The 13,611-nt window shown below is 39.8% G+C and overlaps 1 protein-coding gene across 6 annotated transcripts in view; it reads right to left on the reverse strand.

Annotated features, from left to right (window-relative positions):
- PRKCZ (protein kinase C zeta) overlaps positions 1 to 12,466 on the reverse strand; it is a 69,190-nt gene extending 56,724 nt beyond the window's left edge. For 3 of the 6 annotated variants that reach the window (XR_012626164.1, XR_012626163.1, XR_012626162.1), the window contains exons 1-3: positions 11,531 to 11,845; positions 10,514 to 10,722; positions 5,832 to 5,953 (exon numbers count right to left, since the gene is read on the reverse strand). Coding sequence is in view for 3 of the 6 variants with exons in the window: in XM_074848467.1 (XP_074704568.1) it covers positions 5,832 to 5,953; positions 10,514 to 10,584 (193 nt within the window). In the remaining 3 variants the exon portion in view is untranslated. Of the gene's footprint in view, positions 1 to 5,831; positions 5,954 to 10,513; positions 10,723 to 11,530; positions 11,846 to 12,015; positions 12,288 to 12,352 lie in introns of those variants that run through there. The other 3 variants (XM_074848467.1, XM_074848469.1, XM_074848468.1) reach the window with 3 other exon arrangements.
- Between the last annotated feature and the right edge of the window lie 1,145 nt (positions 12,467 to 13,611).

The raw sequence follows: 13,611 nt of genomic DNA on the forward strand, positions 1-13,611 counted from the left end.
ATAAAAGCTATGAAGGCACACAGATTCTAGGTGAGTCTCTCTTACTAGACTGACAGAAAAGCAATCTATGATTAAAAAGTGTAAAAAAATAAGACACATGGATGAAAGTTACAGATGGGCTACAAATGTCAACACTAATGTAGAAATCTAAAGTAAAATTAATTTCTCTCATAGTCTCTAAAGTTTTCAGGGCTTGCTTGTATGCTTTGAGGAAAATAGGTTCATGTTTTTTCTTTTAACTTAGGTTTAAAAGAAAAGCAAAACAGAAGAAATAAGAAACAGAAAATAAGTAATGAAACCAGCCTACCCACAAATGACACACTCTTTCAGAAAGATATATCAAGCCTTAGTTTCTAAGACTTTTGTCTTCTGTACCCACATTCTTTAGTAACAGATTCAACAGAGCTTTTAAAAGTTCTCAAAAAGGCAACATGCCAGCCACAATTTAAAGCATATTCTGAAGAGCCTAACTATTAAAATAGATAAAACAAAAAAACCCACACACCCTAAACTACAAGATATCACTCAGGATTAAATTCACAGGGAAAAAAATAAACAGAGACCCAAGCATTACTGCACACTAAGGCCTGAGCTCAAGTACCATGCCTTATCCACACCTTTACCATTTTTCTCTGACATACACCATTATCTTTATATTAATAAAATATGCAGGAATGCAAGTATCCAGGCAGAGTGTCCCAAAAACATTACTAACTAGTAATATTTGGAAGACTAAAAACTACCTGTGGTACAGATCTTAGCCTTTAAGCAGTGAAAATAGAGAACTCCATTTCTCTGCAGGACAGCCAGCCCAAGGACGGCTCTTCTCAGCTAACAGAACAGGCTTCAATATGATTGGGAAGTAACAATACGACACATTGGTGATGTTACATAAGAAAACACTGAATTAATTTGTTGGTGCCAGAGAAAGAAAGCACTGGAAAAGCTTCTTGGGAGAACTGGAAGCTAAGCCAGAACACACGTATTACTGAGACCTATATTTCAGAAGATGACCTTTCCCAGGCATAAATCCTAATCAGTTTAAGTGAGGACATTTTTACTTAATCTTAAACATCTGAATTGGAAGATAATACAGAAATACCTCTCTGGGAGGCAGAAGTACTGTGTTAACAGCCCATGATAATCTCTAGATCAGTGGTCTCCAAACTTTTTTTGACAGCACATCCCATCATTAAAATTTTTTAAGCGCAACCCCCCAAAACATATTCATAAGTTATGTATATTATGAAAATATACAAGTTTAAAAATTATTATATATTAAAAATATTTTTATTAATAGCCCAAAACCTTACCTCTCAAAATACTAAAAATATTTTTAACTTTTAGTGAGAGCTATGTGACTGAACATGCTTCATGACTTGAAAATCTTGGTTTAATATTCTATGATATCATGATTCAAAGGTCTGGTTCTAAGTTCAGTTTATTTCAATACTTGGTTTTAATGGTGTCACAATTAAAAAAAGATACTTCAAAGATACATAGATCCATATTAAATCATAATACTCATTCTTCAAACCCATCCACCATTTCTGCAAAGGTTTTGCTGGCATTCAGTTAGTAAATTTTCATCCTCCCTGATGTCAGTCAGCTGTTCTTGCAAACTAACCTGAAAGAGTTGCATTTTTAACTAATGGGCTCAAAACCCACTGAAACTGTTTGGAAGAGTTTTTAAGAGGTTAGAAAATTCCGTTTCCACGTTTAAGTGTACCAGTGGAGCAATAGAAATATCTCCAAATCTTCATTTTCAAAATGCTGTCTCCATACAGCACAAGTTCTTTTTGAAAAGCACTTACTTTCTCCATCATTAGGATTCAGTGTTTAATTTTTTTTCAAAAAAACTGCTAGGTAGCATACTACTGACAGGCATTTGCCATCACAGATAGTGTCCATGTATTTGGAACATTTATCTTTTTATAAAGATGAGTTAAGCATTTTCCTTTTAAGTCAAGCAACTCTAAGCACGCTGCTGAAAGATAACCAGCTAACCTCTCCGAGGAAGTTTCATGGTCACTCCCCAACTTATTACTAAGTATCATGAACACCAGCCTATCTAAATTTCTTGGGTTTATAAAATTAATCACATTGATGACATGCTGTAGCACTCCACACACTTCTGGCTCCAACTCCTCGCTGCAGTAGCTTGCCTACGAACGACGCAGTGGATGAATTCCCCGTCCGGTGCGCTCCCTGCAACCTTACCCCCGAATCCTTTCTTTTATTCCAGTCAAATCAGCCTTTCCATCAGTGGAGGCTTACACACTTTTTCCATAACACATTGTTTTTATTTAAGTCATTTACTGTTGAGTTTGTATCTTTTCCAGTACGTCTTTCCTTCAGTGACTCACAGAAAACTACATCTTCACATATCCCGTATCCCCCCCACACTGCATAGTCTGTTTTAACACTTGTTTCTTCAAACCTTCAGCAATATCTTCTGTGCATCTTCCAGCAGTATTTTCTGACAAGGGAACACATTTTAGTTTGTCCCCATCTTGTTTTCTGTATATTATTCCAGCCATTTTTACCATGACAGGAAGAACAAGTGTTTCCCCAGTGGTATGTGACTTTTTGTCTTCTGCTATTATGTAATAAGCCTCAAAACTGGCTTCTAAAAATTTAATATAAAGTTTAGCGAAGTTCTGTAAAGTACTGAATTGAGTATCACAAGACTTAAAACATCAGTGAAAAAAAGAGGTAGAGGTTTGTCTTGTTCTAGATACTTAGTTATTAAATGTCTTGCTATTCATGATGGCTTCATACTATCATTAGCTATTATCTCAAAACACAACATACACTTAGGGTGAGGTTTATCATTAAAAATAGTGGATGTAAATACATATTTCAAATACTGTTCTTGATAATTCTGAATCTTTGACTGACTTGTCAGATCTGATTAGATAATCATTGTTTTTACCCTGCAGTGTGGCTGACAGTTCATCCTTAGGAGTACGAGAAATGTCAGCTCCACCATTTTCTTGTTGTCTGCTTGAGCTCACATTATTAGCATTACCTTGGGAGGGTTATTTTAGCTAAAACTAGATAATTAATCCATAAATCCACTTAACGAGACACACGTAAACTGCAGTACGTCACAACACGCTGAAAGCGAGCAAATGAGTGAGGGTGTCACTCTCAACCCCTGCAACTCTGTGGAACACCCACTGTTCCCACAGCACACCTTGCCCACCATGAGACACGTGACTGTATGATACACAGGCCACGTGGTGGCACCAGCGTCAATGCACATATTACAATCAAATTAAATCAAATTTTTAAAAAATCCTCTTATTTTTTAAAAAAAGATGCATGCCAGGGTGCATCTACCCCTCTTTGAAGGCCACTGCTCTTCATGATCTGTAAATACTGCAATGATGCAACATAAAAGTCAAAAGAATTATTTGTACTGCAAATCAACAACCCATATTCCTTATATATTTATGGGATTTTATTATGAGTTATTCATAGTTCAAACATTTTGGATCTTCTAAAAACCAGACAAACACTAAAAAAGCCCAACAGAAAATTCATTCTCCTCAGCTCTTTAGTAGGTTTTCTTTATTAATTAAGCCATCAGCAATTGTTTGCTTTAAGTTAGTTCAAAGAGAACATTTGTTTGTGTGATCGGTCAAATGAACTTAAATTACGTGTGGCAATAAGTGGAAACACTCACTCATATGCACAAACAGGATAACTTATAAAACTTGTGAGGATTGAAGGCAGCCAAAACAGCAGATTGGTTGAAATTTAACAACTTAGAATCAGGAATTAGAAAAAGGGCTGTACAGGTATGTATTTAACCAAGACTAGAGAAAATACTTATTAGAATTACAACTAAAAAAAAAAAATTGTTGTTTTTATTTAAGCAAACCTCAAAAAGCCAATGCAACAGATATCCAAATCAAGAAACAGCTAACAAGAATCATCTCTTAAAATCCTTCAACTCAAAACTCATGAGGTTTTCTTCTTCCTACAATGATCTTCCCTTTATTAGCAGCCATGCAGTTCAAATAGCTAAACACATGCAGTGTAATTACTCTCCATGCACTTCTGATCAGGTTACTTTTTATTTATTAGACTGCCATGAAACTGAGGGTTAGGAAACTGAAGTTAGTACAGTTGCTTCTGTCTTGAAAATCAGAAGAGTAAAATTTAAAAATAATTGATACTACTCCTTGGTATCTTAAAAGGACTGAATCTTCTTTGACTACAGGATACCTCCTTCCTCAATCATTATTCTGAAATTCCACTCACCCACCAAACGATGCTACTTGGCTAAAAGAACAGTAGAAGCTACTAGTAAAAAAACCAAAACTCATACTTACACATTAGCCAAATCAATTTAGTACTGTTTCACCTTTCCACATTCAGTTCCAGGAGTTCTGCTGTAGACTATGGCTTTGGCAAGGTGTCACAGGAAAACAACTGAGCACCCATGCAGTTGTATAACTGCATGGTAGCTGTTCTCAACCTACTAGGTCACGAGTTGGGCCCATCACTACGCTCCTGTTAAATCATCAGCAGACACGCACATTCCAAAATGAAGCCAAAAAAAGGTAGCAAAGGCACTCAGTGTCAAGTATCCCTATTTCACTACTACTCACAGCAACCAGAAAGCTCTAACTTTAGGCTGCAGAGAACTGCCACATTTTACAGCAGAAAAATATGCAAATCCATCTCACATCATGCTGATATTTCAGGGCCTATAGGAAGGGTGAAGAAAAGGTAAGTTTCTCTCACAACTACTTGTGGAAGAATAATGATAAACTGCTTTACATCTGAAGATAACTTAGAACAGCAAGATCTGGCAACATCAACCTTTCATGCAGGAACAGTGTAAAAAACAGACTTTCACAACAAATCATTTTTACATGATTTTATCAACCCCACATTCCACAAAAACAAAAGTTTACACTATTTTTCCCATGTATGAACCCCCCCCTCCATTTTGTATTTCTGGACATGACTGACTTCAGATATACTGGGCATTTTTCCCCACCGCAATGGGGAAACAACTTACTTCAGATAAATTTTTATTTAATGCCTATTAACTTTGAAAAATGGTGCTCTGAAGTATCAGTCAAGTGGGAAAAAAAACAAACCACAAGCCACAAAACCAAATTCAAGTCATCTTTATTTCATGTTTGGTCACTGCATTTTACACCAACAGGATAGTAATAGACAACATCTACCCTCTAATTCTTACGTAAAGGTGTGTTAGACCATTAATATAATCAAAACTACAGTCAGTGACAATCATGCAGTTGCCAGGGACAACCACCATAAGAAGAGAAAAATCAGTTATTACTGGAATTCTTAGGACCTACCTTGCATAAAATAGAAAAATCCTAGAAGAGTTAAAAACAGTCTTCTGATATTACAATTGCATTGCTTCTCAGAAACACTCATTCAAGAGATAAATCACAAATCAGAAGACGCAAATGCCTGTCATTCTGGAAGCTGACAGGGTTAAAAACATCAAAAAGGGATCTTGCAGAGAATTTGAAACTGAAAATTTTGAGGCCTGTGAAAGTCTAAAATTAAACAGCATTCAGCATAAAGTATGGAAAAGTACAAAGCCTTCACGTCTACAGAAGTGAATTCAAGTGCTACTGCAATCAACCTTGATGTTTTGAGGCTCGTTTCTCCAAGCTCCCTGGTCTATAAGACAGGGTTATGTACCCTGGTATTTAGAAACCAAAAGTAGCTCCACAACATGAAAACTTGTTCATACAAGTTCTCCTCAATGCCGCTTCTTTATACCACAATGAACAATACACCCAAGAATGCCTAAGTAATTTTCAGTACAATACCTTCATCATCGATCCACTTGAGGGTAATTGGCTGTTCCTGCTGTAAATTACACATCTCATGCACTTCATCACAGAGTTCATCATAGCTTATTGATGCATCCAAGTTGGTTATCAGGATGTCCCTGCATGAGGTGAAAACAAAAGCCTTTATCAGAAAATATCTGCATTAGCCTCCATATTCCAACAATTTAATCTACTGACTCTAAACTGCAAAATCACACTTAGAGAATCAGCACTCCTCATATAAAATGCTCCTACTAACATAAATTAGTTGCCAGAAGTCAATAGGATTACATCTCACAGCCTTTAACTTCTTAAAAACACTTTGGTATGGAGGAATGAATTGTCTTAGTAATCTATCTTCAACGAATGTTTACTTGGGTGAGTCAAATTCCCTTATTATAACTAACAGCATTTGAAGTGTTGTAAAAAACCATAAGACTTAAATTTTATCCAGGTACTTGTTCCATCAGGAGAGAAGTAAAATCTCAATCATTGTAAAATCCTTTTAAAATGTATTTTTTTCCTCACATCCACCATATTGTTAGAGAGAAAGCTTGGATTAGGCAAATTCTCAAAAGATACCACTACAAGAAAACAGAGGTAAAACCTTACTCAAATTCTGCATCACGTGCTCTACCCTTAGTGTTCTGAGAACACGAACCCAATACTGAACTCTGCTAACGTAAGCCATGCAGTGTGAGAATACCTCTCATGACAGTCCACGCACCGCTGTCAAAGCGGGATAAAGATAAAAAACCCAAATGGATTATGCGGAACAAAGTTTGAGGATATGAATTAGACTTTCTCCTGTTTTCTAAATGGTTTTTAAATGACAGACTCAAGGAGATCAACTGATCGAACAAGTGCAGGAAGAAAGAGGAGATGTACTTAAGTTATCTCAGTGCTTTCAAAACCTTTTAGGGGATAATTAGAAAACAGTTTTGTAGTTAATGGCTACTGGCATGTGTAATTCTTTACCCTCTTAGTTTAATACAGTAAATACATCAGAAGTTTCCCAACACGACAGATGGTTTTCCTATTTTCTTACTATGTGACAAGTAATTTTAGAAAACGTGTTATATTACATATTTTGCCTACTTAGGTCTTTCAACCAGAAACCGCAAGGTACTACACTAAGAATCTTAAATTATATGACTTATTTAAAATGATAAGCACTAATAACTTTGGATTTTGCCTTTGCTGAGAAAAACTACAGTAAGCAAAGCTCTAAAACAACAATTTTAAAGAACTGTAATAAATTTCAAATTCAGATTAAAAGCACTGCTACCTTTTCAAGTATACCTTTAATCTAAAATTTGTAAAGTTCTCAAAGAACAGCAACTTAATAATTCTTCATAATAACAATGGAAAAAGAAATACGTACACTAACTGCCCACTTGTAAATTGTATTAGTATTACAATACTGAGAGCTGTCAGGTGAGGTCAAGTTTAAGAACACCCCTGTTAAAAAAGTCATCTTTTATGCACTTATGAAAGTAAGAGACCAAATGAGTTCTCAAGGTAGTGTCTGAAGTCTGGTGCAATGCCTTGCACCAAGACAAGGTCAATAACAAATGCAGCTCCTCATGAGCTCAAGCAGCTACACATCTGGGGTAACTCTGGACAAGCACGCTCCCACAGATACCTAATCAACATTCCAAAACTGAAATTATGCAGTAACACAATATTCTACTATGCACACTACAAACTCCAATTAAAGTTGGCATACTAATCAGCCTTAAATTGTTAAAATTATTCTAACAGATGGCACTGCCATTCTACAGGTCAATTAATAGACTTCATATTGGACAAAACAGCTGAAGTATGCTAAACAGCACCTATTGCAGATGCAAACATTAATGATATTTATTCAAATTATTATTATGTCAATGACGCCCATGTTCCTTTGAGAATTACTGTGTTTAATCTTAATGTCTGTACAGCCACATTAGGCAATCAGAGCACAGATAAACGAAAATCATTCATAGCTCAACACTAAAGAATCCCACAGGACACTTTTTTTGTCAACTATCTGAAACTGGACACTACAAAGTAGCATGAAGAACTAGTGACCAGTAAGTTACCTATGAGCAGTTATAGCAAGAGAATCGTTCACATTGTCAGATTAAATGTGCCACCATTTAGAACCAAGGTAACAGAGCAAATGATACTGCATCACTGCTCTACTTAAATGAAGTGACTTCAAGTAACCAGGTATGAAGCAGATACGCTAAAGTAACTGGAGTAATGCAATGAGAAGTACACAAGTTAACTTTCTTTTGCAATCTACTTACGCAGTTATTTATACTATGTTATGTTAGGAACTCTGTCACACCCAGAAACATGAATACTTAAGATACTAGGACTCTGTACAGAGACAGCTCAATGTTCACGTGTTTTAGAACTTCCTCATACTTAGAATTTTAACTGGGATTTTGAAATGATATGTATATATGAAAAATATATAAATATAGAGATATGTATGATAAATGAGAGCTAAAGCAGCTCTCCTGTTGCTGGTTCAGAGAAGCACGTGTATCCGTGCACCTCAGAGAAGTGCATCACCCAAGTATTTGAAGTTCAGGTGCTCTTTTCAACTTAAGCCTATGAATGACATGATTCAGAGGTATAGGATTAGACAACAGAACAGAAAATAATTATTACTAATGGCAAATATACGGTACAAATCTTTCACTCAGAGTTCATAAAGCAGTTCACATGCATCTATTAAATAACCAAAACAAAGCCATAGTGCAGATTAGTAACAACAAAACCCAACTGATCTGCATTAACTATTATGAACACATCTCAGAAACCACTGAGCAGCAGTAACAATAAACCACAGCATTTACCTTCATACACGGATTTCTTGTAAAGTGTATTTCATTTCAAGTAGCAAATCTCTGTATTTTGTTAAGACACAAGTTTCGACATGAATTCTCACCACTAAAAGCTTATCTATATTTTTAGTAAGCAAATTTTCATATGAAAACTTAACCTGTAGATAAATGAACAGATTCTACTAGACATTCAATTTACAGGTGGCAAATTGAAGACATAAAAATCAAATGACTAGGCATAAGGAAAGAATTAAAGTCAGTAGCATAGCTAGAAATTGAAGGCAAAGTGAAACCAGATACATTTTCATATTAATTTATGAGAAAACTACTGGCATTTACCAAATTAATACAATTGTTCTAGCATTCTAAACTCAGGACCTCAAACTACTTGGCATTGACCTGGTAGACAAGTTTAACAAGAAAGCATTTTGTTTTCAATAAGATTTGGTGGAGTGACTTTCATAATTACATTACATTTAATTCAAAACAGCATTTTTCTATACCACAATATAAGAACAACCACAGTAGTAGCAACATTTACTTATTTAGCAGTAGAACATCAGAAAAGATGACTCATGTCACTTAACAAACGCCAGTAAATTCAGTCTAAATACTTCAAATCAAGTCTAAGGATTTACTTAGGCCAAATATTTAACTCCTCAATTGACTTAAACTTATGCCTTGGAGGAAGACAGGAGAGACCAAAACAACATTAACTTACAAGGTCCTCACAGTAGCAGCAAACCAATTAAACACATCTGAAAAATTTCATGCTGAAGTAATAAGATATTCCTGACTCCACTGACAACTGACTGAATGTCATAAAGGACCATGACTTTTTAATATTGCCTTAGATCAGAGCTGCAAAAATAAGCATCGTGAAGATAACTGAAGCAGCTGCGTTAACATCTCATCACCCTTCAAGCTGCATTAGTCAAATTACTGGGAAAAGAACAGGGGAAATCAGCTATCAAAAATTAAAGGTCAAACTATACAAGAGTTTACTTTTAGTATTTATTCACAACAGGAAACAAATATTGTGGGTTTGACTTATTTTTTTTTTAATCACTTAAAACTGAGTCTTCAAGCAGCTTGCATAGGTTCATCTAAATTTACTGGTAACTTGCAAGGTAAGCAAAATTCCCTCACTTCTCATATTTACCTAAATAATTCCAATAATTCCTTCTAAAATTTCTATAAGACAAACTAAAAAGGACAAAAACAATGGCACCCACTTATCAAGACTTAAATATCTATCCACAAAGAAACACCTCCTCTAACTTTCCAAGACAGGAAGTGCTCTAAGTTAAAATAGTATCTAAAAATCCCCCCTAGAAAAGGACTCATATTAATCATTACAGGTTTTCTCCCAAGGAGCAGAGTGACAAACTGACATCTGTAAATGGAAACCTGTACTTCATAGTCTCCTGCTGATTTCAGCAGCAACTTGTAGAGTTCATTATGTAAGATTTATCATCTCTTTACGTAATAACTGCATCTGGCTACAAGAGATGGATCTATTCTTGTCTGTGACCACAAATATTTGTAACAAAACAGGAATCAATAACCCATCAACCCAGAATAACTGTATGCCAGTTCTGCACATTCTCTCCCCTTTCAAGAGAAGAATAAACTATCAATTCTTTTCCACAGTCAGCATGCTGCAGGAGTCTGGGTGGTATTTCAACAGCCCAGAAGTTTACCTACCTGATCTGACATTAATTACAAATCCACCAGTGCCCTGGTTACTCTATCACTAGGTCAGACTATGAACTCCTGCTCAGTATGCTTCAGAATTAAGATGGGACACAATATAAAGGAGAGAACATACCGACTTACCCACTATAGTGTGTTTTTACTCTGATGAAGTCTTTGTTCAAGCCAATTTTTGAGCCCATTCTGCTAGGCATGGTCTGTATTTAGCACTCTGAGTAAAATTATAAATATATAGAAGTAAGTTCATTCAAGACAGATAACTCATTTAATTCTGAAGTGAACAGCTCCACATGTGAAATATGTGTTTCTCCTCTGGATGATTTTGAATCCAGCTACATAGAAAGAAAAGCAGAATACAGATGAATATACACACACACTACTAAATAAATGAGTTGTGTCAAATTTTATAAACACAAATAGCTTTACAGAGAACAGCAAGAAATCCAAAGGAAAACATACAAGACCATTGATCTGCACAGAAATTAGATGAGACCAGTTAAAGACACCCCTGTAGTTTAGTTTTACAGAAATATCCCAAGCACTTAAGGATGTGTTTTAATAAAACATTCAACAGTTCTCTCTTGGCCAAAAGTACTCCAAAGAAACCTTTACTTATTCTTCAACACTGCTTCTAGCTCTTTTCTTCCAAAGAGTATTTTAATTCAAAATAGTTTTTATACACATGGAAGACTGCTATCAATTAACGTTAGTTACAAGTTTACCCAAGAAAGGCAGCAAAGGAACTCCAAGGAGCAATTTAAGTTACCTTTACAACTCGAGAATGACAAACATCCTGTTTATTCAAGATTGTCGCCACCTTCCCATGAAGATGTAAACATTCAGGCAGGTCCCTAAACCCCCACTCCAGCTGGGGAAGCAGGGACAAAGGTCCCAGGGAGAGACCCCAGAATTCGGCCTCCCGACCTATCCTCTCCCGAGGGTCAGGAGGAACACGCAGACCCCTCCTGTCCGACCCCAGGGACGCTCCCTCAGCACCGGAGACACGGACACAACGGCCGGGAGGCGACACTGTCGCTCGGGACGGGGTGGCGCCGGCACTTCCCAGGCGGCTGCCGCGTTCCGTGCCGGGACAACGGGCTCTCCCCGCCCAACACCTTCGGGACTGCCCCTTCCTCCTACCTGCTCCGACCGAGGGAGGCCCCACGGGTCCCGCTTCTCTCCTGCTCCGCGAACCCACCGAGAGCAGGCGACGCTCCCTGCCCGGAGCCCGCCTCTCCAGACGCGTCCCCGCAGTGCGCGGCTACACCTCCACGGCCTGAAAGTTGCTCAAAGTCCCGCCAGGAAGTTCAGGGATGGATTCCGGCTCCTCGCCGCCCTCCCTGCCGGCGAGTCCCCGGAGAAGAAAGATGAGGAGAGACGCTCCGCTCCCCCCTCAGGCGGGTCCCCCCTCAGCCCTTGTCCCGCCTCAGCACCCCGCTCCCGCCAGCTCTGCGAGCAACGGCGCCACCGCGCCGAACATGGCGGACGGAGGAGGTTAGCGCCCGCAGCCAATAGCACACCTCCTACACTACCTGCCAGCCAATCGCAAGCCCCGACTCACCTGGAACCAATCCCTAAAAAGGATCCCACCCACCCGCGACCAATCATAAACCGGGAACCGTTACCTGGGCAGTAGGGGCGCCTCAGCCAATCAAAAGCGAGCGAGGACGCGGTAGGGGAACACCTGCAGCCAATGGGAGAGGCCAGCGCCAAGCGCGCCGCTCGCGCGCGGGCGGGCGGTGGCTGAGGGGGCAGGTGCGGAGGGCAGTGCCGGGCCCGCCCTCCCCCGCGCCCTCAGGGGGCTGCCGCCGCCATTCGCCTCGGCCCCGCCGCAGAGTTTCGGTGCCCGCGCAGTGTCTCCGCGCCCCGAGAGGCGGTAGCGCCGTGGCGGAAAGAGGCCCCAGGCCTGAGAGGAGAGGCGGGTGCCACCGATACCGCGCTGGGGGGGTTTGGCGCCTCTACCCGCCTCGGAGCTCTCTGGAGAGGCTGTGAGTTGTCCCGCCTGCCGCAGGCCTGTGGCTTCCCGGTGCGGGCTCGCCCTCGGCGGGAGGAGTGAGGTAGCTTGGGTGGCGGCGGCGGGCTCCCCTGGGCTCCCCGGCGAGCGGTGCCCCGCGCCGGGCCGGCGACAGGGACCGCGGGGCCGCCTGAGGGCCGGGCCGGGGCGGTGCTGAGGCGAGGGGCGGAGCGGAGCCTGGGAGAGGCGGTGGTGGCTGCTGCCCGGGAAGTCCTGCGGAGGAGGGGGTCTTTGCCGTGGTCTTCCACAAGCACAGCTCTCGCTCGCTCTCTTAAAAAAAAAAAAAAAAAAAAAAAAAAGGCAACCCACCCTTAAAATAAAAGCCCACCCCCCACAGCAGCCTGGCTGCCGCCTCCGGAGCTGTCAGCGGTGCTTCCTGGGAAGGCTCCCTTCCACAGGAGTGTAATCTGCCACGAGTGTAAATGTAGCATCCGACCTTAGGAGGCTTCCTTCAAAAGTGTTAAAACATGAAAACTGCGGCCAAGATAGTGAGGAGGAAATAAAATAACAAAGATAAACTTCTGAGTGGCCAGACCAGAGGGGAGACAGAAAAACAGCGGAATACGCTGTGTTAGTGTTCTTGAATTAACCACAATTTCACAAGAGGAAGTCTGTGAAATGGTTAATGCCCTTAACTTTATAAAGGTGGTGGTGTTGTTGTTGTTGTTTTCCTAATGACACTTTGATCTTTTGCTTTCAAAGTGTGAATCAGCCGTGATTGAAGCAAAGCCGCCTCCTGTGTAAAGGAGATCGGGGCTTTGCCTGTTCTTCAGATGGAGGCGTGGGATAGTTAACTCGGAGAGTCCTCTAGTGGAAATGCTGCTTGTACTGGCCAAACAGCTATTTCCCTTGCCTCTTAAAACGATTTTCCAAGCAAATAAGCTATCCAAGCAAAAGGTTTGCTTTGGGGCTTTTGTTGATCTATTTATGTCTGCCATTTGGCAACAGTAACCCACCAAATTTGAAAAATAAACCAAACCAAGGTGTCAGAACTATTAAATTTTTTGGACTACCTGGAGTTGAGTGGCCATATCTCTATTTTGAAAATGGAAGAGAAAAAATCCTTAGTCTCCTGCTGTTACTTTGTGTACACCTACATCAAGTTCTTTTTAGACAGCATTTATCACTTTCACAAGATCTTTATGGGGGGTTGTGGGTGTGTATGTGTTGGTGAGTTTGAATCCATATAGCCCTGAGCCTTCTTTTG

Source organism: Strix aluco, chromosome 22 (genome assembly GCF_031877795.1).
Source record: "Strix aluco isolate bStrAlu1 chromosome 22, bStrAlu1.hap1, whole genome shotgun sequence".
Lineage (NCBI taxonomy): Eukaryota > Metazoa > Chordata > Aves > Strigiformes > Strigidae > Strix > Strix aluco.